The 20,214-nt window shown below is 49.5% G+C and overlaps 6 protein-coding genes across 6 annotated transcripts; 5 read left to right on the forward strand and 1 right to left on the reverse strand.

The window, feature by feature from the left end:
• The first annotated feature begins 223 nt into the window (after positions 1-223).
• Positions 224-1,531, forward strand: BDW47DRAFT_111709 (TRAPP subunit BET5). Its single transcript, XM_024814004.1, has 5 exons — positions 224-356; positions 429-636; positions 694-839; positions 899-987; positions 1,038-1,531. The coding sequence occupies exons 1-5, from the start codon at positions 320-322 to the stop codon at positions 1,053-1,055; spliced, it is 498 nt and encodes a 165-aa protein (XP_024668707.1). The 5' UTR covers positions 224-319; the 3' UTR covers positions 1,056-1,531.
• A 7,534-nt stretch (positions 1,532-9,065) lies between these two features.
• BDW47DRAFT_120148 (serine/threonine protein kinase SAT4) lies at positions 9,066-10,703 on the forward strand (the record flags this gene model as incomplete). Its single annotated transcript, XM_024815451.1, has 2 exons — positions 9,066-10,514; positions 10,572-10,703. The coding sequence occupies 2 exons, from the start codon at positions 9,066-9,068 to the stop codon at positions 10,701-10,703; spliced, it is 1,581 nt and encodes a 526-aa protein (XP_024668708.1).
• Positions 10,704-10,814: 111 nt separating this feature from the next.
• BDW47DRAFT_72303 (uncharacterized protein) lies at positions 10,815-11,333 on the forward strand. Its single transcript, XM_024819695.1, has one exon. It carries the CDS (start codon positions 10,926-10,928, stop codon positions 11,184-11,186), a length of 261 nt encoding a protein of 86 aa, XP_024668709.1. The 5' UTR covers positions 10,815-10,925; the 3' UTR covers positions 11,187-11,333.
• A 2,242-nt stretch (positions 11,334-13,575) lies between these two features.
• Positions 13,576-15,331, forward strand: BDW47DRAFT_111718 (amphiphysin-like protein RVS161). The gene is made up of 6 exons (XM_024814005.1): positions 13,576-13,866; positions 13,941-13,991; positions 14,145-14,190; positions 14,246-14,319; positions 14,376-14,523; positions 14,591-15,331. Exons 1-6 carry the CDS (start codon positions 13,854-13,856, stop codon positions 15,042-15,044), a joined length of 786 nt encoding a protein of 261 aa, XP_024668710.1. The 5' UTR covers positions 13,576-13,853; the 3' UTR covers positions 15,045-15,331.
• A 140-nt stretch (positions 15,332-15,471) lies between these two features.
• BDW47DRAFT_120150 (aminoacyl-tRNA hydrolase) lies at positions 15,472-16,904 on the reverse strand (the record flags this gene model as incomplete). The annotated part of the gene is made up of 3 exons (XM_024815452.1): positions 15,472-16,266; positions 16,639-16,675; positions 16,828-16,904. 3 exons carry the CDS (start codon positions 16,902-16,904, stop codon positions 15,472-15,474), a joined length of 909 nt encoding a protein of 302 aa, XP_024668711.1.
• A 1,585-nt stretch (positions 16,905-18,489) lies between these two features.
• BDW47DRAFT_72356 (class I SAM-dependent methyltransferase) lies at positions 18,490-20,023 on the forward strand. The gene is made up of 2 exons (XM_024819696.1): positions 18,490-18,993; positions 19,048-20,023. The coding sequence occupies exons 1-2, from the start codon at positions 18,851-18,853 to the stop codon at positions 20,012-20,014; spliced, it is 1,110 nt and encodes a 369-aa protein (XP_024668712.1). The 5' UTR covers positions 18,490-18,850; the 3' UTR covers positions 20,015-20,023.
• Positions 20,024-20,214: the final 191 nt, after the last annotated feature.

Genomic DNA, 20,214 nt, shown 5'->3' on the forward strand with positions numbered 1-20,214 from the left:
CATCATCATCATCGTTGTTATTATCATCATCAGACCAGTCCTCACAGTTGTAATCATACAAATTGATACAATTGATACAAGTGATACAAATGATACTCCATCATTATCGATAAGCGATCTGCCGCCCCGTCCGCGGTTCACCGCCCACGCGCATGCTTGTTGTCCCAAACTAGGGGAATTTCAAGAGTCTAATTTGACAACAACACTCATCCACTCTATCTTGTGATACTTGATCCACGGGGTTCTCGTTCGTCGGTGTCTGCTTCTCATCTTGATAGAGGGTCGTTGAGATCTATCAGCCTAATCGGAATCCTTGACAATGGTTGTCTACTCGTTTTACATCTTCGACCGTCATGGTAATCCTTCCGTTCCCGCCCCCTGACATCCACTGCGCCGCATAACTGACCAACGTCTTGTCGCGGCTCTAGCGGAGTGTATCTACAAGAAGCGTTGGCTCCCGCGACCAGCCGTCGTTGGAAAATCTCGGGCGAATTCTGAGTTGCCAGCGCCGACCAATGGACTTCCCGCGGCCATCGGCCAGTCTGACCGGACGACCGACGATGACGCCAAATTGATATTCGGCACAGTCTTCTCGCTGCGGAACATGGTGCGCAAATTGGGGGGCGAGGATGACAGGTGAGGACTTACCTCATTCGTTCGCGCGACCGAGCCGGTGGTTGACTTTGTGACCAGCTTCGTTTCCTATTGCACCAGTCAATACCAACTCCACTATTACGAAACCCCGACGAACATCAAGTTCGTCATGCTCACCGATCTTAAGAGCCCCAGCATGCGGGTTGCACTGCAGCAGATTTACATCAACCTTTTTGTGGAATACGGTGCGTTGGGATCTCATGTTAGCCGCTTCCGTCCGACTACTAACATGGTTGTTCTCCAGTGGTCAAGAATCCGTTATCTCCGACGGAACATCCGGGCGGCGTTGGAGTCAACAATGAGCTTTTTGAGGAATCGCTAGAACAATTCGTGGTATGTCTCCCCCTCAGGCTATCATGTGCTATACACTCATGTGATAGCAGACTCGGGTCCTAGCTTGAGCGGACCACCCGAGAAACGCTCGGTCTGGTCTTAGCTTCCCCACATCCCAACAATCAACAGCCGAGAGATTGTCCGGCGCCGAATGGCTCAGAAGCGGATTCCTGAGAATAAATTGTACTCCGCCGCGGTGTTCCAACCTCCCGAGTTCACGCGGGGCCGGGCTACAGGACAACATCGGGCCAATGCCCTGCGGAGAAAGACCGCCCTTGTTATCGATGCGGCGGATGGCGAACACCATACCCCTGCATCCATCGTCGATGTACACATGCGCGAGCTGGCGCTCAACGATGTTAGACGAATCGACTCTGTTGTGTATCGTCTTGCCCTCATCAAACGACTGCACATGGCCCTATCACCTACTTTTCCATGGCTTACTTGGCTATATGATCGGAAAGACGCTAGATGGTGAAGCTGGATAATAGATATCTACTATAAGAACCAAGGAGATAACAAGTCATAATTATATTTAAAAGATAATAAAGGATGGAGAAAAAATCAACGGTTTCTATTAATCTATAACAAGATCCAAAGATGTACATACCTCCAGTAGCAGCTAGTCCTTTATGACCATGTATCTGCTGTAACACAACATCATAAACCACCTACCTCTGCCATATGACCGTGAAAGCAAGTCCCGTTCATAGAAAAGTAAAAGTCCATGAACATCACAAACTAGCAGCAAGTCAGTACCCCCTTACAGCCATCCCACATGACAGTGCCACACTCGATAGCACCTCACCTCATCCATCTCATCTCATCTCATCTCATCTCATCTCATCTGTCGGTAGCACGTGGACGGACAATCCATCAGAGCAAAGAGGGGCCCCACCACCCCCCAGCATTGGACACCAGACCGGACAAGACCAAGATCAGCAAAGACAGACAGTGTAATATAATATACTAGGTATGCAAGTCCAATCCATCGGGTAGACGAGCAGCTCCTTGCATGGATCCAGCATGGCATAGCTCCGATCGGGGGAGGAAGTGGACCGCATGCAGTGACGTAGATATCACAAACTATCATCATCGGGGTGGAGATAGAGTTTCGATTGGGTTGGAAATTGTTTCTATCACCGTGTTTTGATTTGGTTTACTGGACTAGACTGGACTGATTGGGCTTGATGCATGCATTATCGTCGTTTTACAGCTGTGAGGTTGGGATATTTGGAAGGGATATACTTAGTTATTGGTTGGTGGTGTTTCTCCATATGCTGTGATACTTGATATCTCATTGAGTCATAGTTATCCCTGCAGTTGTTTATGTGGAGTTTATTTTGCACATGCAAGATATACTATACATAGTAGGTATGTAGTATGTTTCTGTTCTTAAGATAGAGACTGGTAAGATGGAAAATGGAATAATACCATTTGTAAACGCGATCGTCAGTGACTTTCTGCTTCCCCCCCTTCTTCTAGTATATAAGGTAGCAAGATGTGGATAGTTACATTGGTCAATAGAAAAAAAGGCGCGGTGGGGTGAACAAAACGGAGTCAAGGACCCAGTCTACTTCCACAATACACACGCCACACACACACACACACAGCGCAAGAAACCGAAGACTAACCCAGAGCGCAGAAGATCTCACCTAGCTTTCTGAAGTGTGGACCAAGCCATGCAGACAGGCCTGCACTCAGGCTCCTCCCGTCAATGGATCTCGTTGCCTAGATACTCCGTATGACTGGCAGAGACGCATCCTGTTTAGTAGGTAGTTTACTGTACAAGTGTACATCCACATGGGTCAGTCTGCAGGTTTCCATTCCAGGTAGTCAGGTAGGTGCTGATTCTGTATTAGCCCGCGTAGGTAGTCTGAAACAGCTATCTGGAGAGATCGATCGGATGAAGTTGACTGCATCATGGTTGTCAGTGCGTCTTGATCATCCTATCCATGCATATCATCCGATATGTACGATGATAATCGCATCTTCCATAGGACAGACGGATACAACCTACCTACCCAGGTAGTGAATACCTACTCAATATGAAAGCCTAGGTACATGGTCGCATTCCGTTTCCAAAACCCCACCCCCCACATGGCCCCTCCATCACCCACCCGCGCACACGAGACAAGAGCGACATTCACCGCAGCTTAATCTCGTTTGGGCAGTGGCCAAATAGATAGGCCGAAGCTTGAACGGGAAGATCCGGGAAATAATTCGCTCGTCATGGTTTCATCGGGTATATGGAGATATGACTAAACTTGAATTTCTCCCACGGTGGATCATTGCGGTAAGTTGACTTCTTGCCACGAGTTGGAACTTGTCTTTTTTTTCCATGTGATTGGTTGGAGGTTTCTTTTGACAGGTTTTCTTCTTGCTTGGTTGGAGTGTGTGTGGGTAGGTTGGGAGATGTGGAGGACCTTTTTTTAATATCCGATCCTGTATGCTGTATGCCGTGTCCTGCTTGTTACCCGAACTCCAACGTGGAATACAGAATGAACGGTGAGAGAGCGGGGATCAAACTAGCTTGGTAGGGTAACTGTGTGTGGTCCCCTGCTTAGGAGGTTTCATGAGTCGGAGTCGGAGAGATTGACCGTCTTGGAATGATATTAAATGAATAATCAATCAAAAATCGAATAATCAAGAAAAAGAACAGGGAAAGAGGAAAACTACATAGTGAGGGACAAAATTGCCCAATAGATTGACATTGAACTTGAAGCTCACTGGTTCATCCGTATCAAGCCTCGTCGTTGCGAGGATTCGGTGTTTGGTAGATCCTGATGGTAGATACCAGGTACTAGATAACTAGCAGGTAGACGAGAGGCCTACCCACCAGACCGCCGAGCTTGGCTCACATCCCTAGCGTATACGATGTACTTTCGATCGTTCAGTGTGAGAAGTCAGTCAGTCGTAGCCTTGTTCGTTCACCACTGCGAACTTTGCAGGGTTCAAATCCGTCTCCGTCTATCTCTCTCAACTGCGATATGCAATGGGGCACAGACTTGTGAAGATCGCAGTATGAGTTGGTTGGGACTGGCTGGCTGCGTGTCAGCCCTCCATCATCTATCTGCTCCTCCCAACATAACCAGCAGGACCAGATAGGATGATAGTAAAAGAATAAAGATAGGAAGGTTGATAGCTCAGCAGAAATGAGCGACTGACTGACTGGCGGTCAACTAGCTTCACCTCACCTCAACCACAGAAAGGGATCTGTTCGCCCGAAAAGGACATGCATAGTTATCGACAGGGAATAGAATCGCCATTAGGGAGGTTTGTCTCGAGCTCAGCTTGAGCTGTCCTTCTCATTTCTTTTTCTTCCCTCCTCTTCCCTCCATTTCTCGCCCTCCCCAAATTCTTGCCGCCAGCTACCCCATCCACCGTGACGATATACATAGATTATGCAGACCGAACTAGGGTTTAAATCCTTTTTACCTATCTAATCCATTTAGGGCACAACTCTCTGGTCCTGGTCTCCATAGTAGCTCCATTACTGGATCCAAGAATGGAGAGGGGAAGGGAACGAAAAAAGAAAACATGACAGTCCACCTGCAGTTGGTAACAAACCACAGCTTACGATTCATTTTCTGGGGGGTCAGAAAAGACACTATACACTGGAGAGGAGGGTGTGTGGGTGGGGGGATGAGGTAGCCGGTTACTGCCTGCCTACCTGGTATAGTCGGACTGCAACATACATGCATACAGATGTACCTAGTAGCTCCTCCGTACTTCGAAGGAGGTGCATTGTACTCCGTACTTAGGTACTAAAAGTACTTACTTACCTACTAGGTAAGGTAAGTAAAGTAGGTAAAGAAATAAATGCTAACTACCCCTGCTAGCACCAAGTAATCCTTCCTCGCGGGTAACGCCCCACTCCGAATGTCGAACGCGTCGCTGGTCAACGATTGGCAAAGGAAAATCCCTCGTGCAAAAACAAACATAAGCCATGTTTTTTTCCTACACTAAAAAGAGTGGAGACTTCACCTTTCCCTTTACGTCAGTTTGTTTGATTTAAGTTAGTCTGAGGAGGACTCCCGTCGTCCGTACTGGATACATTTACATACTACTACATACATGCTTTAGTTAGGTAGGTAGGTAAGTATTTCATCGATCGTCGTGTGGGCCGTGCTTTGGTTTTGGTTTTTTTGGACTGGGTTTGTTGTGGATGGATGGTGCAGGGGAGAATTATCATAGTATTTATTCTTGTTTGAATGGAATAGAAATCATAACTTCAAGAGACCACTACATCATGTTACCAGCCAGAATCTGAATCGTTGCAAGATCTCCACAATCAACGCAGGGTTTAGCAATTAAACTCGGAGCTGTTCTTTTGCTTTTGTCCACAGCTCCTAACGTTCGAGAGATTGAGGAGTATCGAGTTGGACTACTAGTGATACGGGATAGGTAGGTGAGCAACCAAAATTACGTCATATGCCACTTGCGAACATCACGGGTGAACCCCTCGTCCAGGTGATGGGACTCGATCCTCTGGACATTGCCGATTGGGAAGGATGGGAAAAACATAATGGGAAAATCAATGAAAAATCGATAAAAAATAGAAAGGATCTGTCTTGCCATCTGCAGTCCGATATCGTGTCCTCACATCCAGTCAGGGCTCAAGAGGCAACTGCTGTGCTCTCTGCCACCCGGGCGGCTCCACGTTGATCCCCAGAACGGCAATCCCAAAATAAGCAGGGTGCATAACCTGAGTCAAAGTTACTACATTCGGGGCTTTGATTGACCGCAAGACAGTACTCCCAACTTAGTTCGTGACCGGATGATAGGGCGCGCGCACGCGAAGTCACATCGGCTCCTAGCCTGTCTGCGAGGAGAGCATGCGAAGTGGCTGTCATTTCTTATACTACTGCAGAGAGCTTTCCGGTTTTGACGGGGAGGACTCCTCCGTGGCGCGATGCATGTTTCAGGCCCTGGTACTTGGAACTACTATGTAAAGGAATCAGTAGAGTAGTTGCTATTCGCTTGGTAAGATAGATGTTGACGAAGACAGCCAGATGATCCATCACTTTGAATTGGTAGCCCGAACTGGCTGGAACGATTATTATCGTGGCAATTCACGATCGAATCATCAAACGACGAGTCGACACTAACGGGTCAATGTCAATGGAGCTGGAAAGGGTGTTTTCCCAACCAGTTGATCCCTGAAAGATGATAGGAGATGAAAAACCCCTCCTACTACTTAGCGGTAGGCGGGAAGCCAACGTCCCCCTCCCCGAGCGGGCTACTCCCTGGTCCGCCTGCCGGGGGGAATAGCGAATATCACAGGTCTGTCATTTACCCCTCGTATACTTAGGATATCATCGTGATGGAAAAGGATTGGAGATGAGGGGAGGTGGGGGAGGGGCCTTGAATAGTGGGGAGCAGCAGAAGTCTCCAACGGGTGATTTTTGTCCTCGTCCGTAGTAGCTACATCCGGGAGGAGGTATGGAGGTATTGGACGGTCAATACTAGCATTCCCTGGGTCGAGCCACCCAAGCCATCGGCGCACACTGCTCGATGATACGCGGGACAGCGCAGATGATCCATGCAGATGCTTGCACAGCCTCAATAACCAGGCTTGACTGGACTCTGACTAGCACTGGACTGTGAACTTGACGGGCATTTGAGGAGACCAGGCGAGTGACTAATACTACGCGCCACCTCGGCACGGACATGGCTACTCGATTGGAACAAAACGGACCAACGTCACCTTTTTTCTTGGTCCCCTCTTTCTCTTGAAGACTGCGAGACAGAGCAACTAGACGTGGGGCACCAATCTCTCCGCTGGAGACTGGACGGAAATGAACGTCATCCGACTTGCGTTTTCCTCCACTCCTGGAGGAGCGAAAGAGGGGGCCAATCGTCTCAATTGGGATAAGGCAGAGCAAGCAGGGAAAAGTAAACCCGCAGGCGATGTATTTCTCTGGCCAACAAAGCAAAGACGGACAATCCGATGCGGAAACAGACCCAGTTGTTTCTAGCTGCTTGTTCCCATGGATTTTCCGAACAAATAATACCGACTTACATGACCTGACAATTTTCCGAAGAAAGAGAACCATTCTGGAGACCCTGGTTGGATGGCGGAGTCTTCCAATTATAGATAAGTTCAAGGAGACCAAAAGAAGGCAAAGAGGGGAGAGAGTCGGAAGATCTTGTGACGGCCGCTCAGTGTCCACCATAGGAGAGAAAAAGTCTCGCGCCACTCTGGTCCGTATTACGGATGTAATATTACCACGATTTATAGAAACCGCAGATAGATTAAGCCGGTACAGCATGAGATTGATGTTCTTTCTTATATTGGACTTGGGTATGGACTATGGAGACATTGCATTGCAGGTCAATCACAGATAAGACATCGAGAAACAGAAAGTATCTGCCTCGTGATAAGCTGGAGAAAAGATCAAAGAACAAGAAAGTAAAAAGAAAAAAAAACCCAAGGGATATCAATATTGTGTGACATTCGGAAGGTTTTCTCTGGTGCACTCGGTGGGCAAGTGGATTACAGCTGACTAATCGAAGAGATGTGTGGCTGCAAGCGTATGATACCGTATGGCTGACAAGACATTACCAAACCTCAGGCCGACAAGGAGGTCAACGAGCCCAGATCATTCATTGCTCGAGTGTATTTTTTTTCAATTGAAGATGAACGATGAAAGAGTAGAATTCCTTCATTGAAAGTTGAAAATCTAATGTAGAAAGATATTCTTTGTTTATCTTACTTTTTTGATTTATGAATAAGAGGACTGAAACTTGAGAAATATAAAAGATTAAGATCCTCTACAGGTCCATCCTGTGCTTCCATCTGGTAACAAGCAGAACTTCTGACTTGTGCGGCTTGAAAATCCAGAGCTGTACCCACTTTTATAATATTTGTAATAATGATAGTAGTCCCAGTAATCATGGAAAAATGACCAGAAAATACCACTTTCCTGTCTGTCTTTTCTGCACCCTCGGCAGTAGAATTGTAATAATTAGAAAATCCAATTATTAAATTAGTAAAAATAAAATCGAATCATGAAAAAATGAACTAAAAAAGAGAAATAATAAAACTGGAAAAATAAAGAAAAAAAGAAAAAAGAAAAAAGAAAAAGAAAAGACCCCCTTTGCAGATGCCCAGACAATCCACCGCTAACAATATACTCTGGAGCTTGTCATGAGTACTTCTCTCTTAGCCTGTTCGTCCATACTTCAACGAGGTATTTCATTCCGTCCAGACTACCGTCTTACTCTTACTACAAAATACTGGAACGATTACTCTTCTATATACTACTTCCCATCAATTGCTGTGTTATTATTGATCGTTTCATGTCATTCTATTTTATTTTACTGCGGTGACTCGCATCGTTGTCATTCCTACCTATTCCTCAATCATTCTTACCTACTCAACTAGCCAAATATTTCCCTATTTCAACCTCTGCCCTCTCCCCCTCCCCGGGTAGGCAGCTTCTTTTCTTTCTCCATACCAAACAAAAAAATCCCTTAGTGGCCTCTCTCCCTTCTTATTACCTATCACTTACTACCTATTACCTTGTTCCTTACCTCGCCTCTTTCCCATATACCGTGGAATACAAACGGTTTGCATAGCCCATTTCATCTTGTGGTACCCTGTGTAATACCATCATCTCTGGGCATTCCGTGCCTTGTTGCTCGGCACTCTTTTTTTATATAATTCTTTTTTTCTCTCGTTGCAGCTTTTGCTTATTTGATCTTCAATCTCCCCTGGTTGACTCCGCTGATCAGTGTGTCGTCACATCAAGTCACCTGTTCTGCCTGTACTGTACTCTCCATACACTGGGTACTTGCCTCAGGCCGCACACCACATTACCACCCGCTACCGGAGCCAATTTTTTTAGGGCCCTGTCCACTCGCCTCCCTCTTTTTCTGCCTTTTTCCCTTCTTTTTTTTTGTTTCCTCCTTCCTTCCCACTCATCTTCTGTCCGTTCATCTACTTCGTGAGCTATATCCTTCGTGGCCTTACCAGCCTCGTGCTGTAGGCACTGGTCTTTCTCCCTTTATCATCACGGGGGGCGAATTCCGTCCTCTTGTTCTTAAGACTCCATCCCATCGGATTATCGCACATGACTCCACTATCCCCTTCACCTGTACCTTCCGCTGTCTCCTCCGCAACCACATCTCAGATATTCCCCGACCATCGAGATGGAGACTGTGAGGTAACACGTGCTGTTGCGGGCATGAACCTGTCCGCTGCCAACGGGGAGGCCGTCCCCGTGCCTCCTCCGTCGACCAAGCCACCCACCAGGCCAACCATGGTGAATCGCATCTCGCGTATGTTCAGCAGCACCGGGAAGACCACTCCCAGGGAGCTGGAAACTCCGAGAGAACTCTCCGACAGCAGCACCGACAGTGTCAAGCTGCCCACCAATGGCAGTATTACGAAACAGTCCAAACCGACCTCTCGCCCGTCATCCAAACCGTCATCTAAGCCGCCGTCCCGGGCCCCGTCCCGTCAAGCCTCTATGAAAGAGGAGAATGAGAAGAGGCCCAAGCCCGCCAGCAACAAGGAGCCAAAGGAGGGCGTGCCGCTAAGCAAGCGATTCGAGGTGCTGTCCGAAAGCCACTCGCATTGTCATCACCTGAGGAGTGCTCGCCGCCAAGAGAAGCTGACCGACCTGCTTCGAGACATGCTCGGCGGTGGAAGGAAGAAGGATGACCATGTGGAAGATCAGCAACTGTCACTCATGTCCACCTGGATCGACCAATTCAAGACGGAACGCGACAAACTCGCCGCCGATAAGAAGGGCGGACCGAATGCCACGGCGTCCCTGGTCGATAAGTATGGCAAATGCCAGGAAATCGTGGGGCGGGGTGCCTTCGGTATCGTCCGGATATCCCACAAAGTCGACCCCAAAGACTCCAAGGCGGAACAGTTGTACGCGGTCAAGGAGTTCCGCCGTCGCCCACAGGAAACCTCCAAAAAATACCAGAAGCGGTTGACGTCCGAATTCTGTATCTCGTCATCCCTTCGCCATCCCAACGTCATCCACACGCTAGACCTTCTGCAGGACGCCAAGGGCGACTACTGTGAGGTCATGGAGTACTGTGCAGGCGGTGACCTCTACACCCTTGTGCTGGCCGCAGGAAAACTCGAGGTTGCCGAGGCAGACTGCTTTTTCAAACAGCTGATGCGTGGCGTGGAGTACATGCACGAGATGGGTGTTGCGCACCGGGATCTCAAACCGGAGAACCTCCTACTGACCACGCATGGTGCCCTGAAGATCACCGATTTCGGGAACGGCGAGTGTTTCCGGATGGCCTGGGAGAAGGAGGCGCACATGACTGCTGGCCTTTGTGGCTCCGCCCCCTATATCTCCCCCGAAGAGTACGTGGAGAAGGAATTCGATCCGCGGGCGGTCGATCTGTGGGCGACCGGCGTCATCTACATGGCCATGCGGACCGGACGCCACCTCTGGCGCGTCGCTCGCAAGAACGAGGACGAGTTCTACCAGAAGTATCTCGAGGGACGCAAGCATGAGGATGGATATGCTCCGATTGAGACCCTGCATCGGGTAAGGGTTCCTCGTCATGGTGGGCGGTGGGACGCCTCTGCTAACGCTAATTGTCAGGCCCGTTGCCGCAACGTGATTTACTCCATCCTTGATCCTAATCCTACCCGTCGTATCAACGCCTCGCAGGTTCTCAAATCCGAATGGCTTCGCGAGATCAAGCTGTGCAAAGCGGGCGAGGAAGGGTTCTAGAATCGACCACCTCAAATGACCTTTGCCATCTTGAGGTTGACTTGGCAGGGTGATGTATCTCTTACGCCTACTATTGGGGAGGACATAAGTCACCGGGGTATATGAGATGGTCCGGACTGTGTATCCCCATTGGTAATAAGCACCTCACCAAAAAAACTGGGTGGTTTTCTTCTGTTTCTCCCTGCTCGGAAGGGGGGAGGCGGGTATTTGAACCTTCTCATTATGATAGAAGGAGGCATTTTTGATTCTTTTTTTTTTTTTACTTCTCATCTTTCTATACAGGCGCATGTGTTCTATGTTTATTTTTTTCTTCTTCTCCTTTTGTGCTACTTAGCATATGGGCTTAGTTTGGTCTTTATGTTTCATGCCAATGCAACGGAGAGTCATGACCTTGAGCAGCTGTTTTTCTTTCCCATCTTCACCCATCTGCTGGACGATGCTTCTGGACGTAAGCATTGTGACAGGTTCACCATTACTTTTTAGTTTTCTTTTCTTTTCTTTCTTTCTTTCTTTCCTTTCCTTCTTCCATTTTTTCTTTCTTCCCATCTTATATACCTTCTAATCCTCATCTCCCTTCAGCGACTAGTGTTTGTTTAGTGACATGGCGGTTTCATTTTATGACTTTGATGACTTAGCGATTATGGTTGGACTTTTTTTTATTTCCCACTCGTGCGATTTCTATCTATTATAATACCCCACATCTGAACAGCTCGTTAGCTGAATTGGTGGTTGATTTTATTATATCTGGGAGTATTGGTTGGATGTATTACCCGGGTCTAGGGCGTGCATATGAATTGGGATACCCGGGTATGGTTTATACGTTTGATCTTTGATTCTTTGGTCCAGATTACTGCTGGTGAGGGAGATATCGGGTTAGCTAAATGCTTGCAAGAATGCCACATCTGTACTGAGTGAATAGTTACTCAGTACTACATCCCACTTGCATTTCCCTTCTCGTTCGCCTGTATATTATATCATGTGATTTATCGCAGGGGACACAGCATTCACCGAGCCGTTACAGTTGCAGAGTTGGCGTTGCATTTTGCATTTCCAGATGCAGCGGAATCGACGACTTGGACAGTCTCGTGACTGTCTCTCCGTCCATGGAAGCATTCCGATCTCCACAGTATTTCAAGGTATCTGAATAACGCCAAGATATTACTGAGCTAAGGTTCTCCCTTTTTTTCTTCTTCATTAATATTATCAATATCATTAATTTTACTCCGTTGTTCGGTTATTAAATCGTTGCCTCAGGACGATTTCGCCTAGACCAAATAGATCCCCTAGCTCGTTAGGATCTGCAAAGTACCTAAAACCCATACTACTAAGTACTAACCAGGACCTACATATGCACGCACATGTATGCATACACGGACGCCAATCCAATCCACAGATCAGACTGGACTGGCTGCCTGACCCTGTCCACCCCTAGGTCCTTAATCCACCAATGATAGTATTCCAATAGACCACCGTGTAAGATACCTCGAGCTAGGTTCCTTACCTGCCTACCTGTCTCGGCGCTTTCTTGGCGCATTATGCAGAAACGAGACGGACGGCAGCGCCGACTGGATCATTGACCACAAGATTACGAAGGAAGGAAGAAAGGCCCCATTCTTTTCTAGGAGTTGTGGAGATTGACGATCTACTAAGTAGCTCCTTTATGATGTAGGTAGGTAGGGTTGGACTGGCTGGCTGGCTGGCTGGCTGGCTGGCTGGGTGCCACTTCATTTCATAACCGACCTGGTCACCGCTTGGAACGAGGAATCTCTTGGCATTGTTTATGAGGAGCATGGGAAATGCAATGCCGATGTCTGTCTAGGCAGCATCGTTTTGTCAGGAATGGGGCACTTACTTATATAGGTATCTAACCCACTCATCTACTAACCTGCCTTGATAAAGTCGAATATGCTCGGCACTTGCTGACCTATGTAAGGTCGTCAGTGGCCCCATCTAGACCAGACACAACCCCGCCTGAAACTGTTGCGGTATGCTGCGCTGCTGCTGCTGCTGCCCTACGGGTCCTTTTTCCTTGGAATGTTCTCCGTAAGGGATGACTTGGCGGGGCCAGTCTGGGTGTTGTGGTGGTGATGGTCACGATGGTAGCCATGACTAATTGTTATTATTAATCTTGATGCATGAGCGGACATTTGGGATTTGGTTGTCCGAGACAAGACTGGTCTCTTTATCGGTGTGACTAAAGGGATATCATTATTACCTGACTGAGGGAGTCTTGGATTGATGCCGTACGGGGGAGACTCACCTACTCAAGTCTACTGGGTATACTCTGTACTTACTTGAACGGTATTAACCAACGGCGCCAATTTCGGCAGGATTGCATGGCATCTCGTCAGGTGAACCTAGACTAGGGTGCGGACCGGTGTTACGCCAGAGCGATGAATCCACTTCACTCTATGTCATATTATATTATATTGAGTTGTGGTTGATTTAAGTACTGTAGAAATGGAATGATACACTCATAGTACTAGTGTCTGATAATGCCGCTTTTTACACCCAGAATCAGGAACTGAATCCCCGTCCCTGAGCGCCAAAACGAATCACAATCCCTCAATCTGAAGAAGATTTGCAGTGGCCACCCTGCCAGTAACTTTAATGACTCCAATTAGACTGACATCACCATTGCGGTTCGAGATGGTCGTTCCAGACTTGGCGACCAGGCCGCAGCGTTTTAGACATGACGTAACGAGAGGATGATGGACCGGTTGGTTCCGTGGTTGGCTTACTGATTTACAAGAGTATCGTACCCAGTAAGTACTGGTAAAATATGGTCTGGCCTTGGCGTAGGGCTGGAAGGCTCCCAGGCTGAACGTTGTTATAGAGGTAAAGATATGTACGGTAATTACAATACACCACAGCCACCCCCAAGCCACACTGGGAATCTCTCGTTCATCCCGCAATCCATTGGGCATCTCCGGTTCGATTCAGCCCTGCGACAACGCTCTCTCCCCTCCTTCGCCATTGCTGTCATCGACTGATTTACCAATTCTACTCCACTACATTCTAGCTTCACTGTACTCTATCAGTGTAGTTCATTTTGTTTCGTCCCCTTTGATACCCCTGCGATTCTAGACTCTCCCGCCCTCACCGACTGATTCGCTTCCGCCTGGGGCATTGTAACCACCTTTCGCCATCATGTCTTGGGCAGGTGCGCAAATTTCCCGACCTCCCCCACCTTCTTTCTGCTGCGGAGATACTGACATGTGATTTATCACGGTTCAGGGTTCAAGAAGAATGTCAACCGCGCCACGACGCAGGTGATGATGAAAGCGGGTTTGTTACCCCCCTGCCACCACTCCCTCCCACCCCCCACTTCCTGCGCCGCAATATCGGTGGCACTTTACTCTATCGCCTTGCAGCAGAATGCACTAGCACGTGGGACGTATGGATGATTGACTCTTGGATGATTGACTCTTGGATGGACAGGACATGTGGAACGAACCAATGATCGCGACTATGAGATTGAAGAGCGGTACGGTATCATCCACACCGGCAGGCTGAGCATTGGAGACTGATGGGAGTGCTAGACGGTATCGGACTATGGAGGCTGCGGCCAATCGTTTGCAAAAAGAAGCCAAGGGATATTTGGACTCTTTGCGTGGTATGTTATTGATGTTGATGGGGAGTTGGGTGAGAAGAGGGACTGACTTGGTGCAGCGATGACGGCTTCGCAGATGCGCATCGCGGAGACGATAGATGCTTTCTATGGCGATGCGGGTACCAAGGATGGCGTGAGCAGGAGCTATAAGCAGGCTGTGGAGGATCTTGATACCGAGACGATCAAGGCGTTGGATGGGCCGTACAGGTATGGTTTGCGTAGATGGGCTAATGGGGGAGGTTGAATCCGCGACAGCAGCTGATTACCTGGGTAGAACAACCGTCCTCGAACCGATATCCCGCTTTTGCGCCTACTTCCCCGACATCAACGAGTGCATCAAGAAGCGCAATCACAAACTCCTCGACTACGACGCCATGCGCGCCAAGGTGAAGAAGCTAGTCGAAAAGCCCGACAAGGACGCCACCAAGCTGCCCCGCACCGAGCGCGAGACCGAAATTGCCAAGCAGGCCTACGAGCAGCTAAACGAGCAGCTCTTCACCGAGCTCCCGCAGCTGATCGACCTCCGCGTGCCCTACCTCGACCCCAGCTTCGAGGCCCTCGTCAAGATCCAGCTGCGGTTCTGCGCCGAGGCGTACTCGCGCATGGCCCAGGTGCAGCAGTACCTCGATGCGGAGACGAGAGATCAGTACGCGCGGGGAGATCTTGATAATCGGGTTGAGGAGGTGTTGCAGGAAATTCGGGATCTGAGCATAGCTGGGACTGTTTAGTTGGCGTCTTTGTTCTTTTTTCAATTTTTGTGCGATCTGCACTTGGGGGTGTTTGATATTTTTTTCCCTTTTCTTTTATTTTATTTTGCCAGAGACGGTTTTTTTTGTTCGCTTTATACTGATTTCCTTTCTTTTCACCCCTTGTATTCGATGATAGCTTATGTTTGCGATGATAGCATATTGTCCTTTTTCTGATGACCGTGGATATCTATTACAACCTGTGGTTACACTTACGATGTGACAAGAACTTTCCCAAGGGCGACAAAACATGATATTCCAGATCGACATGTGGTTCCAAAACTAAATGGGTAAACTAAATGGGTAAACTAAATGGGTATCTCTAAGCACTTCTATACTATGCAATCATACAAGCATGTCTTCAATAAAATAAAAAAAAGGTTGGATCGGGAGAAAGAAAGGAAGAAAATCACTTAGAATCCCCCTCCCAATAAAACTCATCCGCCAAAACATCCACAACCTGCCCCGCCGCCCCCCTAACAGCAGCAACCTCCTTCGGACTCATCTCCGTCAGAACATACTTGGCAACATCTCCCCGCCCCCTCGTCTCCGGTCTTCCAATGCCAACCCCAATGCGCAAGACGGATAGCTCTCCATGCGCCGCTGTCGCATCGGCCCGCGCGGGGTATAGGCCCTTTCCGCGCAGAGACTCAAATACACTGATTAGGCCGCGGTGGCCGCGGAGACTGGCTTGGTCGGGCCCGCCGCGTTTGACGCGCACTTTGCCGAGGGGGGATTCGAGCTCGTCGTGGAGGATGATGAGGGTTGGGGGGAGGTGTTTGAGGGTTGATGGGTCTGTGCCGCGGCGGTGCCATTCTGGGTGGGTTGTCTTGGGAGCGCTGTCACTGGTGGTTGTAGTGGTTGTGGGGGTAGTTGTAGCTGTAGGATCTCGTATAAAACCCGGCCGAACAATCCGCTCGAATATATCCGTCTGCGTCGTCGAGAGCCAATTCTTGAGCTGTCGGACGAGTTTCGGGCCTGACTCGTTCATGTAGGATGGGCTGAGGTAGGTTTTGTAGAAGAGGGGTCCTGAGGACGATTGGTGTTGGGAGGAGGTTAACGGCATGCGCACGGCGAGGAGGGGCGTCAGCGCATCGAGGAGGATGTGCCCGGCGCTGTGCCGGGTTGAGCGGTAGGGTCGGGGGTTGCCGATTGAGGCGATGAAGAGGATGCGTTGGGGGGTTTTGAGTGACATTGGTCTTTTCTTTGTTGTGTATGTATGTATGTGTGTAGTTTAGTGGTGTATGTGTATGGATTGGTGTATAATATTGGTAGTATAGTAGGTAGGTAGGTAGATGAGATTGAAGCTCAAGTTTTTTGGTTCCTGATTCGTGAGGCGCGTGGCCGTTGCTCGATCGAGTTAGACTAGCCCAAACGGGTTTAGTCTGTGTTTGTGTGTTCTCGAAGTATATCTCGTATAGTTTTGAGTCCAATCTATCGATCTGTCGAACTCAGCCAACCACCCGACACATCGTGTCATTCTCCACTAGATTGAGCTTGTCGGAATGGCCTGATGTTTTAATCAGTGATGAGATTGCTCACTTTCGGTGACAATCCTGATTGAACAACCTAGTACCGTGCATGACTCGACGGTGGCCGACACGCTATGGAGCCTGTTTCATGATTCGTGCATCGGCCGAGCATCCCGGCAACCTGAATGCAGGACGGTCCAGAAGACCACCTCGCTTAGATCGCCTAGGTCCCCTGTTTCAGGTTGGAGAGTCAACAATCCGTATCATCTATCATGGTTTGTACGGGGGTTTACTGCCCAGGAAGCGGGAGATCGTCGATAATGGCGGGGCCATCGACTGTTGACTCAGAGACCCTCGATTCAAGGGTCATTTTAATTGACTCGCGTGGATCCAGACCCTGATCAACGAAGACAGACGACCTGAATAGCAGTCTTGGTAAAAGGCATGGAGGGGTGAGGATATAACCGATTCCCGCCGGGGACTTGTCGAGGGTGGAATAGTGTGATATGCACGATCTCCATTTTTCATTTCTCTCATGGGCCATTCATTCCTTCTGGTCTCCATCGTGTCCTCCCCGACTCTCTCCCCGATTTCCAATTTTATTGACAGTGGGGTTCACGATATCTTGTATTCCAGCCCGTCGTCTGCGTCCCCTGTACGATCTCAACAAAACAACCATTTTAAACCATGGACGGGGGGACAGTATAAATAATGGTACCGACCGACGTGTGCAACTGAAATAGCGCATGAGCGCCATTCTCACCCCTTCTCCATCGCCAACCCGACATGCAGCCGCCTGCAGCTCCATACTTCTCTGGGAAAGTGTCCCCCCTCCCCATCCCGGTTGCGCGGAAGCTGCACGAGTGAGTTTCCGGTCCTCATGCCACGACGCCACGCTAATGACGCCTAGCTTCCCCCAACCTATCATCGACCTGGATTTCTTCCCACGACCTGGTCTAGTCTGCGCCGCCCTGCTGGTTTGCAGCCCGGTCGGCGAAAATCCCAGTGTTACCCTGTCCCAAGGACCAGGGTTCGCTCTCTGGTTACTTTTGCCGTTTCTGAGACGGAACGCTTATACGAGCTTGGAATACGGTGTCCGGAGTATAACGGTAAGTTTTCTCCGGGAATAGGGAGAGAGACAAAGGGCCAGAATAAAAAATGAAGCCAAAGAGAGGAAAACGCTGATCTAGGAATACTGGAATAATGGCAACCTGTCAGCTCCTCCGTGTTAGACCAGCCGGTTGTTTCGCGGGTCTGTTCGATTACGGTCCGTCTCGTCCGTCCCTAGACTTGGTCAGTCTATCCACACTTCAGTCCACAATCAGTCCCCGATTGACAAATGGGCCGGACGATCGCAGAACGGTCCCTCCAGGCTGGGTCCGCCATTGTGCAGGAAGTGGTACCAGTGCGCTGTCCCGAACATCCTACCACTCTTATGGGTCCAGGAGCTTGAGGGATTCATCCATCTGTTGGTCCTCGGTCCATCAGGCGCAAGCCTTCAAGCCTGAGAGAGCATTGTTGCTTCCAGCCTTCCTGGTTGTCGGCTCCGGTTTGGGCTAAAAACGAATTTTAAAAATGAAATCAAATGAAAGTAAGAAAAATAAATAAAAATTTAACAGGTCTCCCCCATTTGAGTTTGAACTGATCCCGACCATACACACTAACTGCTGCTTCCAGACGCTAGATGCGACTCCCTAATTCCCAACAGTCTTTGCTCTGACCATACGCTTTCCCTCCGTTGCTGGAAGACTAGAGTCCAATTTAATCTTATTTTTTCTCTGGTTATTTCTATTACAATCACCTGGTCGCTCTTCTACCCTTTTCATTCTCCCTCCCCCAAACTACCCTGACCTTCCCCTCAAATCTCCGCCCCTCACCCCTCCGTCCACAGACACATTCTACCTTTCACATGAATCTGGTAGCAACGTGCAGTGCATGAAGCCAGTGTTCTAGAGACCGGCTTCAATTCCACACCATCACCTGCTTCCCCTCAACTTTCAATCCACCTATCGCCATAAAAAGCACAGGCTCTATCCCAGCAGCCAGATCGCTATATAATCGTCAAGAACCTTCCAGTCTTTTGGTGAAAGCCGCGATTCTTCGCCCCTTCGTTTTCACTGCGAGATCCGATCACCGCAACATCGATCCGTGACTTCTTTCTTCCACCCCCCTGCTGTGTGATCGAATCCTTCGCGTTGCAGGCGTGAACGAGCCTCCGGCCATTCACGCCGGGCCGTCCTGGGACTGTGATCGCATTGATCTACATGCGCCGGGCTGTCCACCCTTTCCCACCTCATTCCCCGACTTCGCCATGTCATGGAGGAGACATCTATCCAGCTACCGAACCGGGGTTTCCTCCCGACAGTGGAAGTGAACAATCGTATGAAGACCGACGAGCAGCCGTGGGCGAACGACGTCACCTCCGAGCCGGACTCGGACTCCGATGAAGACGTCTCGGGGTTAGTGCCCAAGTATCCATTGCTTGACTAGACTTCAGTAGCTAATGGCTTCAGGAACTCCACAAAATCTTTCGAGGCGCAGAGCATCGAGTTCGTCATCGAGAACGACCGCCGGTATTGTAACGAAACCTACTTCATGCCCAACGACGAGATTGAACAGACGCGCTTGAACATTGTACACCAGATCTATCTGATCCTGCTAGACGGCAAATTGACCACGGTGCCCCTCGTGAAGCATGCGCCTCGTATACTGGACATCGGGACCGGGACCGGCGACTGGGCCATCGAGATGAGCAGCATGCACCCCAGCGCCACCATCATCGCCTCGGACATCGGCCTCTTCGATAACGGCCTAGGCAATGTCGATGTCCCCAATATCTTCTTCCAGCTCGACGACGCCCAGGGTGAATGGACATACCACGAGCCATTCGACCTGATCCACCTCCGTGGGCTATCCGGCGCATTCGCCGATTGGCAATCAGTCTACCAACAAGCCTTCCGACACCTGGGCCCAGGAGGATACATCGAAATCGCCGACGCCGACCCCGCCGCAGACACCCTGAACTTCCCCCACTCAGGAGACTCCTACCTCCGCATCTTCGCCTCCGCCATGCGATCCGCAGCCGAGGCATCCGGCTACCGCCGCGACCTAAGCCACCTACGGCCCAGCGCTCTTACCGCAGCCGGATTCGTCGACGTCCGCGTTCAAGAGCGAACGATCCCCATCGGCCTGTGGCCCGATGATCCCCGCGATAAAACACTAGGCAAGATGGCCCTCATCGCAGTGATGGAGGGGCTCGAGGCCTACAGCCTGCGCCAATTGACCGCCACGAAAAAGTGGACGGCCGACGCGGTCCGCGACCTCTGCGCTAAGGTCAGAGACGAGCTCATGACGGCCCACCGCGTAACGACCCGTGTCCATATCGTTACTGCGAGGAAGCCGTTTGCGCGCAAACAGGCCAAGGAGCGGAGGAGGAATGAGGTGATGCAGCGGTTGATGCAGTCTGCTGGGCAGGATTAGCTTGACAGCTATGGGTGCTACTGATGCGCTCGGGGTACTTTGCGAGGCAAGTCAATCCACTGGTTCGGGGAGGAGACATCCACAAAGTATTGGAGTCGATGTTTGATTGAGATGATGATATGATGATATATATTATGTTTTTGTTTCAAATGTAATACATTTACACCGTACTCTATATTCGGAATCAAGAAGATTGAAAG

Source organism: Aspergillus candidus (assembly GCF_002847045.1).
Source record: "Aspergillus candidus strain CBS 102.13 unplaced genomic scaffold BDW47scaffold_58, whole genome shotgun sequence".
NCBI classification, from domain to species: Eukaryota; Fungi; Ascomycota; class Eurotiomycetes; order Eurotiales; family Aspergillaceae; genus Aspergillus; species Aspergillus candidus.